Genomic DNA, 11,282 nt, shown 5'->3' with positions numbered 1-11,282 from the left:
TCGGTGCAAATGCTTCCAAAAGCTAAACAACACGAGGCAAACGACGAGGCATAAACTGTACAAGCAGAGCAAATCAAAAGGGTATCGAGTGCTCGGCCCCGAATATGGGGCTCGTTCGGAGAGATGGGTCGTGGCGTCGTGGGTGGTCGGCCGATGTAGCAAGATTGTTTTGTAAGAATATTAGGGACCTTGCGTTGCTTTGAGGTGTAGAATTTCCCATGGAGGAAGGCTCCACAAAGTTGTTCATGGAGGATGTATTGGTGGCTAGAATCGACTCGAGGAAGAACACGCCTGGCCCGAAATGCTCTGGTTGGCTTGACTTGAAGGTGACCCATGAACAGCACGTGCCATCTCGACCTCGGCATAAGTAGGACTTGGCGTTGAATTTGGATGAGCAGGACTAATGGGTAACTTCGAACCAAGCAGATAAGAGTTGGAGTTCGATTGATCTGTTTGTGCCTTGATATCGGCTGTCTTTGGGCTGGATTGGCCCAACTGTTCATCCCTCTGCGGTTCGGAAGGATATGATTTGGCCGGTAGCATAGTGCTCTCTGGCTTTCTCAGAGTCCGAGAGTCCCACGGAGATGCGGCGGACCCTGATTGAAATGTCGACGCAGGGTTGAAATCTGGATTATTTGCAGGTGGCTTTTCCCATGGCCGTCTGAGAAGGCCAATTCCGACGACAGATGGACTTGATGCGAATGGTGTCCCCAGCGAGCCAATGGAAGCCCCAGTATGACGGAGGCTGGATATGTGCATTGAAGAGAATCGGGATTGTGTTGACGGTGATATGGATGCCTTATCGTCCTCACGTGGTACAATCGAATGGTCCGGGTTTAGCGTTTTAATGGGAGAAGGGCCCTGTGATAATGGGCCGCTGAAAGTGTCGATAGAAGTCTTGGAAGAACGAAAGGCTGGGCTGATCGGTAGTTCTGAGCGGGCCAGGATTGATGTTGAGGGCGAAGGTTCAGTAAATTTGGGTTTGATATCGGCGTTTGCGCATAGTGAACTCGCATGTGTCTGCTCTAATTCAATAGAAGAAGAGTTCACCGGTGGAGGGGCGCTCGTAGGCTCGACTGAAGGCTTAGAGCAAGCTAGAGTAGGATTGATAGGCGAGGTCGGGCGAGGTTGTGAAGATGTAGGGTCTGATGGCGTTGTGGCTACGTTCTTAATATGGGTAATATGTTTTGCGTGTGATTGATCCAGGTTATCCTGCCTTGGCGTTTTGAGAGACAAAGAGTTCAGCGATGAAGCGGTCGGCAGAGCGTCGATAGAAGTTCCAGAAGAACGGAAAGCAGGACTGATGGGTAGTTCCGAGAGAGAGAGATATGACGACGAGGGCGATGGTTCAGTAAATTTGGCCTTGGTTTCGATGTTTGCGCATGGTAAATTCACATAACTCTGGTCTGGCGGCTCGGTATAAGGTGCTTTCACCGATCGTGGGATGCTCTGAAGGCCGATAGAACCTTGAGAGTCACGGAAAGTAGGGCTGATGGGCAAAACTGAGGATTCAAGGTTATCGTTGTCATTGGTGGGCTTTGCACACCGCTGATCCAGATTGTCCTGACTTGCATGATTGATTGAAGATGGAGTTATTGAAAAAGGTACGGTCTGACTGTCGCTTGATGTATCGCAATCACGTAACGTAGGGTTAATAGGCAAAGCTGAGGTTTCAAGGTCACCCTCGTCATTAGCAGCTTCTGGGCTTGGTAGTTTCAGGACCTCCCGTTGCTGCGACTCAACAAGAGATTCACTGACTGGAGGCGGGTGTGGAGGTGCGGTGATTGCAGAGTCAAGGGAAGCCCGAGGACTTTTGTGGGTCGCCCCATCGGATGTTTTTAGCTGATTGTTCATGCAGGAACTTTCGAGACAGACAGATTCATCTGGTAAGGCTTGTGATTCCATTGGGTGGCCGTAGAAACCATTGTCCATTGACCTTGTCTGGGAAACTGGAGTAGCTTCTAGGCTCTCACTGTTGAAGGGTAGGTAGGGTAATGGGCCATTATTAAAATGGCCAGATATGTCAGTGTACCCGTCATGACTCTGAGGTTCGTGGTGATTCAGAGTGGAGGAGGAAGATGGCTTAGATGAAAAGTCCATGTCTTCATTGGATTCTGCAAGAGTTATTGTTGATCGCTTGACGAGGTCGTGGTTTCCAGAGAAGATGGGGTGATGCAGATCACCATAGGAGTCTTCGGAAAACTCCTTTTGGGGGCAATACTGGTCGTTTTGCTGTATCATGCCCCCTGGCAATGACAGCGCGAGCCCAGCAGGCTGAGGCTGAGGCTGAGCCCAGTTGTTGCTCCGAATTGGCAAGTGCCCGGAGTCGTCTATAAGGGTCTCCAATAGCCGGACGGGCGTTGATACCCGTGCTTCCGGTAGTATGGGGAACATAGAGAGAAGTTCCTTCGCGGAGAGCCTGTGTCGCGGAGTCGGGCTTAAACAGATGTCCACTATCCGTCGGTAATAGTCAGGGATCTTCGCGTCATCGCCCAGTCGAAGGGGTCGTGGTTGTCGTTCAGGTTCATCCTCCTCCATTGCTAATGCCCACAGCGTCATACCCAGTTGGAAGAGATCGGTCTTGACCCCAATATACATAGAGATGCGCTGGTTGCTCTCGATCTTAGCGGCAATTTCAGGGGGCTCCCACCCTACTGGACATCCCCTACGGTTGATGTCAATAATTTTTGCATTGTCGTCTGCATCCACCACAATGTTCGCGAGTGTGAAATCGCCTTGCACGTAGCCCGACTCGTGGATCTCACAGAGGCCCTGGACAATCTGCTTTGCCCATCGCTCACGTCGTGAGAAGCTCGTTCGCCCGCGTTGCTCGTACAGAATGTCAACCAGTGCGCCCTTTTCTGCATAGCTAATTAGCAAGCCCTTCACGACACCTCGCCACTCATCGATCACGATTCCTTCCACTTGGATCACACTTGGGCGGTCTTTCAGTGCATGCAAGGCGTTGATCTCGTAGAGAAACTCGTCCACAGTATCAGGGCCGGGTATTTCCTTCTTAATATAAAACCGCCCGTCCAGGTTTATCTTGTAGACAAAGCCGGATAGATGGGATTCGAAATGCAACGAGTCTTCGGGGATGATAGGAGCGTTGACCAAATGCCTGACACTGGAGATGGGCGGGTACGGGATTGTTTCGTTTACGTCCTCTGTCACATGGACGTGTAAGCGGCCATCGCTCGTCTCGAGCCTGAGATTCGTGACGCCTTCATAGAATTGGATCGCGAGAAGGGACTCGCGAATGGATTCGTAAATGCGCGCACACTTGTCACGCTGATACCGTAGTCCCTTCAATTCCCGCTCCAGTGAATAAGGGGGTGCATCGTGGTAATCGCAGGAGATCGTGACTCGGCGCCATCGATTCGGGGTCTCCGCGTACGTCACGAAGAACTTTTCTCGCTCTGACCCATCTCGGAAGTGCATGCTCAAGTTCAAAATCCACCGTTGTTCCAGTTCCATATCCAAATCAACTGTGAGACGATCCTCTTCTTCCTCTCCTGGTGTGTCAAAATCATCCGTCGTCATTTCCGGATAGGGGTTCGAAGATTCGAAGATATCGTTGCTCTCGTGGACATCGTTCGTTTCGGTTTCTGGTTCGGGGCCGTCGTCGACCGTGGTTGTGGGTGACGGGCCGAGCCACTGAACCTCGGGCGCGGACTGTCTGGGGCCCACGGTTGGCGGTGGAGACCTGCTTCTCTGGGAACTCAAGGGGCGGCGGTCGGCGGAGAGAGCACGGCGGTGATCAGGTTCCCGAGGAGCCAGTCGCTCGAGATCGGAGCTTTGTCGCTTGAAAGGCGTGGTTCGTGGTAAACCGACAACTTTTCGCGAAAGTCGACGTGTCAAGTTGTCCTGTTTGGTGCGGGAGTTGTCAGACGAAGGGCGGGGAGAAATCTCGTCCTGACTCTCCCCAGCAGATGTCTCTCGATGATCGTCGCGACCCTGCCATAATTTTCGCAAACCCAACCGGTGCCACATGCTCTGCTTTGGCGGGTTTCCGCCTTTGTCGTCCAGAAAGGCCAACCGCGTCGGGCTAAAGGAGTCGGGAACAGAGATGGCCATACGGCAAGCCGCTCTGTCGTGCAAGGAACGACTCGAACACCCCGCTGGCCATAAGAATTGAGACAGAGTCAAGGGGGCAGGGAAATTTAGCGTCGCACTGACACACTGATACGGTTTTCGTCCCACCAGTTCCAAGCAGTTTCTTTTCGAGTTTCAGGAGTTGGAAGATTCACGTCGAGGTTCAACGTCCAAGTGTCGCACAACGTCGGGTTGCAATGGGCGAGGCTGGGAGACCGGCCCAGCACAAGCTCATATAAAGTGAAAGGGCGGGCGCAAAAGGGGGAGAGAGATGTGTCGGTCAAGCTGATGTTTCTTAGGTATAAGTGGTTTTTTTTCCTCTAATAATTTTTTTTTCTAAGGAATCGCCTGCAGCCGTTTGATAGCGGTGGTGAGATGCTTCCGCTGCAAGGCTTCAAATGTCTAGAGGCAAAAGGACCTTGCAGGAGATCAATCAGAAGCCCTTCTAAGGGACACAAGGGTGAGGGAGAAAAAAAAATTAGAATAACGTTATGATTCATCGAACGGCGCACAGATCAAAATTCGAGAATGCGTTGCGGCCTGACCCTTATGCCTGATTGGGGGCTTCGTTCACGCCCTGTTATTTCTCTATATGACAGCACTAAATCTGGATTTATATTACTTGATATACGCATATTTGCATCATCTTTGCATTATGGCAATATCACTATATCATACGAAGTATATGATATACATATAGCTTGCTAGAACACTGTTTGGAGTGGAGGGATCTTTTTTTTGGCTCTCTAGTCCATACATCTCACATGGGAACAAAAGGTCTACTGTCAGTCCTTCAACTCCAACCATGCATTCCGTGTCGGAAGACAAAGACGCCATGTACATAATAAATCACAAAGCTATACAACGTAAAACACAGGTATATACGACATTACTCAAAGGGAACCCAAACCAAAAAGGTATCAACGTGCTACTCTTCGTCAGCCTCGGGACTACCCTTCTGAGGCTTGGCCAAGGCTTTTTGCCAGACAGTTCGAGCAGCCTCCTGGTTGAGATTGGGGAAAAGAAGGTCAAACACTTCTGAGTACCAGTTCACCGGGTGGCCTTCAATACCCTCCTTGATGTTCTAGATAAAACAGTCAGCTAAGGTCACTAGCAATAGATAGATTTATAACCCACCTCAGGTAGCTCAAGCCAGTCAGATGTGTTATCCGCAGGGAAGAGAATCTTTGTTGCACCAGCCCGTCGAGCAGCTACAGTCTTCTCCCTCAAGCCTCCGATGCGAAGAACTTTACCAGTCACAGTCAACTCTCCGGTCATGGCAACGGTTGGTTCAAGGGAGTGGTTAAGAGCCAAAGACAACAAAGCGCTAGCCATGGTGATACCAGCAGAGGGTCCTATTTGGATGGTTAGCCGCCGATTTGGTAAAAGATTATGCCACACATGTAAATTTCACATACCATCTTTCGGAACAGCGCCCTCAGGGCAGTGCAAATGGACCTTCGCTTTTTCGAAGAACTGGTTCTCGGGGAATTGCCGCGCCATAACAGACTTGGCAAAGGAATACGCAATATGAGTAGACTCTTTCATGACGTTTTGCAGGTTGCCGGTAATTTCGAGCCCTGGGCGCGAGTTGTGATTCAATGCGTTCTCCAGAATACATTCAACGTACAAAGCCGCTCCACCCATGCTAGTCCATGCGAGGCCCATGGTGACACCGGGGGGGAACTGATCGTACAAGCGGTCGGCGGTAAAGACAGGAGGTCCAACGTAATCCTTCAAAGTTCCCTTACCAATGCTGAGATGGACAGTGTCGGGAACCTTGAGGGCCAGTCGAGGAATCTCTGTGGTCGACTTCTCGGGCTCAATCGGAACTTGCGCAGGATCCGCTGGCTCATGCTCCTTCGACTCTTCCTGAGCAGCCTTTCCCGCTTCGGTCAGTGCCACTTCTTCGGACATCACATCCTCGCCTAGGTCTTGGACAATCTTGAATGCAGCTTTCCGATATACCTTTTCGATTTGCTTCTTCAGGTTACGGACACCGCTCTCACGACAGTACGACTTGATAAGCTCCTCGATGGCATCCCGTTCAAGTTTCACATCCACATCCTTCAGACCAGTCAGTTCACGAGCGGCCGGGGCGAGGTATCTTTCAGCAATCGCCATCTTCTCGTCTGCGACGTAGCCGGACAATTCGATGAGTTCCATACGATCCAACAGTGGCCGAGGGATAGTGTCGGTCACGTTGGCTGTGCAGACGAAGAGGACCTTGGAAAGATCCACAGGGACATCCATGTAGTGGTCTAGGAACGAGTTATTCTGTTCGGGGTCAAGAAGCTCAAGCAAAGCAGAGGACGGATCGCCTTGGTGGCCACGCCCAATCTTGTCAATTTCATCGATCAAGATTAGAGGGTTTTCGGTCTGACACTTCTTGAGAGCCTGGATAATTCGTCCAGGCAGAGCACCCACATAAGTCCGTCGATGGCCTTTGATCTCTGCCACATCGGTCAAGCCACCGACGGAGAATCGGTAGTATTGTCTGTTCAGAGCCCGAGCTATCGACTTGCCGATACTGGTCTTTCCAACACCGGGTGGGCCAACAAGACAAAGAATCTTTCCTTCGACGGTTCCACGAAGCTTACCGACAGCAATGAATTCAAGGATACGATCCTTGACATCCTTCAAGCCGTAATGGTCTTCATCGAGTACACCGACTGCGTTCTTGACGCCAAAATTTTCCACGCTCTTCTGACCCCAGGGAATTTGAGTCAGCCAGTCTAGGTAGTTACGAGTGACATTAAATTCGGATGCAGCGGGTTCGAGGTGTGCCAGCTTGTTGATCTCCTCGTCGAAGACCTTTTTGACAACCTCGGGCATGGCAAGCTTTTCAGCCTTCTCCTTAAACTTCTCGACAAGCTTGTCTTTTCCGTCAGATTCAATGCCAAGTTCTCTCTTGATGCCCTTCATTTGCTCCATCAACCAGTACTCGCGCTGGCGTTTCTGGATCTTGGCCTCGACATCTTTGGTAATCTTGGATTGCAGTTGGGCGTTCATCAATTCCTTCTTGAGAACGACAAGTGCTTTAGGGAGACGCTCTTCGATGTTCATTGTCTCAAGAACTTCTTGCATCTCGTGGAGCTCACCGGCTGATACAGCGGCAGCGAAATCAGCCAGTTTGGCTGGCTCGTCGCTGAGGTTTCCTGGGAATTGATCGGTGTAAAATGCCGAGATTTGGTCACGGAACAAAGGATTCAAGGTCGCGATCTCTTTGCATACATTAACAATCTCACTGGTTACCGCGCGGATAATTGGGTTTTTCTTGTCAAACGGCTCTTCAATCAAGTTCTCCACGTTGACAAGGCTGACAGGGTATTTCTTCAAGAAGGATGTGGGCTCGTAATGATCTTTGGGGGCTGGCTCAGGTGCGCTTTCTTCGAAGCTGGCCACGACATCACCGCGCTTCTCAGTCGTTTTATCTTCTGAGATAGGTGCCGGTGGAGGTGTAGCGGCCTTGGTGTTCTCTCCAGGGGGAAGTAGCGACGAGATCTTGATACGCCGGTGAGGGTAGAGAACCGCTGTCACACCGCTAGCCTCCCCACGGAGAGGGTATGCAGCGGTAATCTGAGCGAAAACTCCAGTGTCGTAAACGTCGTCCAGTTTCTCAATCACATCACCATCGGCGTTGTCATCCTTGAACAAGAACGCTCCAACATATGGCTGACCCCGTTTCATCATATCCTGAATGGCAACGGCCACATTCGGGTCGCGAATAGTGATCGCTTTGTAGAAACCAGGGAATAACGGGCGTTTCGCGATGGGAATTGCCATCACCTGCGGGTAAACGTCTGGAACTGCTGGTTTTTGTAAAGCCTTCTCTCCGGAGGCCTTCTTGCCTTTCTTCCCACTATCGTCATTGCCACTACTACCACCGCTGCTTGCGCCGCTGGGTTTGGAGTCGGCCGGGCCATCACTTGGTGGGATGGGCGATGGTGTGTCATTTGAGTTTCCTTTTCCATCTGATGCGTTGGCTTCTTTCTTGGCTTCTTCTTCTACTCCGCGCTCTTTATCGGATGACCGGTCCTTTCTCCGCGCGGGAGCTGTCTGATCTGCAGAAGGAACATTCTTCCCCGAGTCTGTACCCTTCCTCCGCGATTCAGGGACTCGCTCCGTTTGCTTATTATCCTGACTGGTTTCTTGTCCTTCCTTCTCTTCCAATTTGTCTTTAGGGTCGTCTGGTGGGGGTTTCTCTCTCCGCCGAATGGAGCTCGCAGAGAAGGCGCGGGAAGACGAGGGAAGAGAATCACCAAGGCGGGCTGAGCTTAATGTTGATCGAAAAGTTGCATTATACCTTGGCGAAGCAAGAAACGGGCGGAGGAGGAGAGGTCGTGGCGTTTGATGGAGCACAGCTCGCCAGGGGAGGGTCTGGCCGCGGAGCATGCTCCTTAGGTATGAGGTGGACGCCCGGGTAATGAAGTGAGGGAAATAAGAAAGATACAGTCAAGAACCGTGATAACCCGAGGCACAGCTGTAAAAAGACAGCAATAAGTAATCAGATACAACCAGGTAGAGTGGAAGCTGGAATTCCGTAGTCGGAGCACCATTGCTTCGGTAAGCAACTCTTTCATCATCGTCCGGTCACACGTTTTTCCGATGAACTTCTCGCTGCCAAAAGAACTCGAAGCTTCTGTGATCCGGAGAAGAGCTTAACTTGGATCGAAACGTCATTGGTGCTCTTGAAACCATTCTTTCTGTTCAAATTGTCATTCTTTTTTCTTAATCATTTTCCCTCGCATATCCCCCCTTTATCCTGGCAACCACAACTGCCGTCCAACCATTGTTCGGCTATTACTATCCATGAATCCGTCCACGGCATTTCCGAAGGCCGCGGCTCTCCCCGCGCGTCTGTTGCGAACCCAGCGACAATGTTCTAAGCAGACTTCCAGCAATAATGGCCACTCGTCCACCCAAAGAAACTATCATGCAACTGCCTCTTCTTCTCCGGCTAGGCGTCTCCGGGAGGGCGCTTGCAAGAGAAACGAATCTTTTGTGATATCGGCTAGGGTATGTCGTCTGTATGGGCTTTCAGGCTTCGGATTCGCTAAATAACATATGTTTCTTCATTGACAGGCTTTTCACACTACCTCTCCTCTTGCGGCTGTTCCCGACCCTTACAAGGTCTTAGGCGTGGATAAGAAAGCATCCGCCGGCGACATCAAGAAGGCCTACTATGGCCTAGCCAAGAAGTACCACCCCGATACTAACAAGGACGCTAAGGCCAAAGACAAGTTTGCCGAGGCCCAGACAGCCTACGAATTGTTATCCGACGCCCAGAAGCGAGAGAACTACGACCGGTATGGTTCTGCCGCTTTCGATCAGAATGGCGGGTTCAACCCAAACGCTGGCGGCAGCCCATTCTCTGGTGCAGGAGGATTCCACGGCTTTGGCGGCGGTTTCGGCGGCGGTGGTGGTGGCTTTGGCGGAGGCTTCTCTGGCGACATCAATTTTGAGGATCTCTTTGGAGCCTTTACCGGAGGAGCGCGCCGTGGACCCCGGGGAGGACGCAACCCTTTCCAGGAGCAGATTTTGGTCGGTGAAGACATTGAGGTGCAAACAAACATCTCGTTTATGGATGCTGCGAAGGGCACCTCTCAGGACATCGTCATCACCCCGTTGACTAAGTGCGGAACCTGCAAAGGTGACGGATTGAAATCTGGTGCTAAGCGGTCCCAATGCCGTCAGTGCAACGGGACCGGTACTCGCGTTCATCTCATGCAGGGAGGCTTCCAAGTCGCCGCCACATGTGACGCATGTGGAGGTGCCGGTATGTCTGTTCCACGCGGGTCAGAGTGCAGCCCTTGCAATGGAAGTGGCGTGACCCGAGAGCGCAAGACTATCAAGGTAGACATCCCCGGCGGTGTCGAAGATGGCATGCGTCTGCGGGTGACCGGCGAGGGTGACTCCCCGCCAACTGGAACAGCTGTCCCCCCCTGGTGCTCGCACCCAACCCGGTGATCTTTACGTCTCCATTCGAGTTGCCCCCGACCATCGCTTCAGCCGTTCCGGCTCCGATATTCTCTATACTGCCTCAATTCCCCTCACCACTGCTATTCTTGGTGGTGAGGTGACCATCCCCACTCTCGACAATCAAGTGAAGGTCAAGGTTGCCACCGGTACGGGTACCGGTGACCGAATCACTTTGTCAGGAATGGGCATGAAGAAGCTTAGTGGCCGTAGTCGCGGGTTCACCCCCAATGGCGATCTTAAGGTCGAATTTAAGGTTGCCATGCCCAAGTACTTGACAGGCAACCAGCGCACCATTTTGGAAGTCCTCGCGGATGAGATGAACGACAAGACAGCGAAGCGGACAATGAACTTCCACAAGGATAGGTAAGATACACTGTTCATGGTCAATGTCGACTCTCGTACTAATTTAGTCACACTCACAGCCCCTCCTCTGCTTCTGATAGCGCCGACGACGCGGCCAAAAACGAAGGCTTCCTGAAGTCTGTCTGGCATCGACTCACAGAGAAACATGGTGATTCTTCCAAACCATCGCAGACTGACAAGAAAGACTCCACCAAGGACACGGAAGACAAGGATGCTGGCAGCGATGCTAGCAAGGATGGCTCGAAGAAGTCGAGTTGAAAAAATGTAAATCCGCATGTACTTTATATCCGTTTGTATTTACCTCACCCATGTCATAGCGCCGGCGATATTGGGGACCTGTTCTGCCCAGGTCTTGGGGGGCAGAATACTGTATTACTATTATCGAGTGATAGATGTCCAAGAAGCTCTCCACTTCTGACTGTACTATGATCATTCTCATTCATTAATTATCTCATATTACTTGAAACTCGAATGTTTGTTCTTCAATGACTGTGTACTCTTATATTTTAGCCGGTTGTTTGGGGGTTTGCCGCCCATTGAAGCACGGTCACAGACATCACTTCCGACGTCTCCCTCTTACACAAACTTCAGTACTTTAGGATACTCTAGGCAACTCTGTTCTTTTCTCAGAATTCTCGCATTACCTTGCTATCTTCTAAGCTGCTTGCGTCGGAGAACACCTAATCGGCCGACGTCATTGACACAGTAGGGACCATCAGGCGCTGACGTTCCGCCTCCCTTACCCCACACCCACACACAGCCCTTGACTCCGATTCCCTCAGACACGGAGCACCGACCATCCCTGCTCCGCGGTTTGCATTTTTCTCTTGAGCAGTTCTCGT

The 11,282-nt window shown here is 51.3% G+C and overlaps 3 protein-coding genes across 3 annotated transcripts; 1 reads left to right on the top strand and 2 right to left on the bottom strand.

The window, feature by feature from the left end:
* Nucleotides 1-264: 264 nt before the first annotated feature.
* Nucleotides 265-4,077, bottom strand: N7500_001599 (uncharacterized protein; the record flags this gene model as incomplete). The annotated part of the gene is made up of 1 exon (XM_056672745.1): nucleotides 265-4,077. One exon carries the CDS (start codon nucleotides 4,075-4,077, stop codon nucleotides 265-267), a length of 3,813 nt encoding a protein of 1,270 aa, XP_056536264.1.
* Nucleotides 4,078-5,023: 946 nt separating this feature from the next.
* On the bottom strand, nucleotides 5,024-8,490 carry N7500_001598 (endopeptidase La; the record flags this gene model as incomplete). Its single annotated transcript, XM_056672744.1, has 3 exons — nucleotides 5,024-5,179; nucleotides 5,233-5,450; nucleotides 5,514-8,490. 3 exons carry the CDS (start codon nucleotides 8,488-8,490, stop codon nucleotides 5,024-5,026), a joined length of 3,351 nt encoding a protein of 1,116 aa, XP_056536263.1.
* Nucleotides 8,491-8,907: 417 nt separating this feature from the next.
* Nucleotides 8,908-10,698, top strand: N7500_001597 (putative mitochondrial DnaJ chaperone (Mdj1); the record flags this gene model as incomplete). The annotated part of the gene is made up of 4 exons (XM_056672743.1): nucleotides 8,908-9,114; nucleotides 9,181-9,993; nucleotides 10,031-10,440; nucleotides 10,500-10,698. 4 exons carry the CDS (start codon nucleotides 8,908-8,910, stop codon nucleotides 10,696-10,698), a joined length of 1,629 nt encoding a protein of 542 aa, XP_056536262.1.
* Nucleotides 10,699-11,282: the final 584 nt, after the last annotated feature.

This window comes from Penicillium coprophilum (assembly GCF_028826855.1).
Source record: "Penicillium coprophilum strain IBT 35676 chromosome Unknown utg000002l_segment0_segment0, whole genome shotgun sequence".
NCBI lineage: Eukaryota > Fungi > Ascomycota > Eurotiomycetes > Eurotiales > Aspergillaceae > Penicillium > Penicillium coprophilum.
Note: the sequence above shows the minus strand (reverse complement) of the source record. Positions and strands in the feature narration are given on the sequence as shown.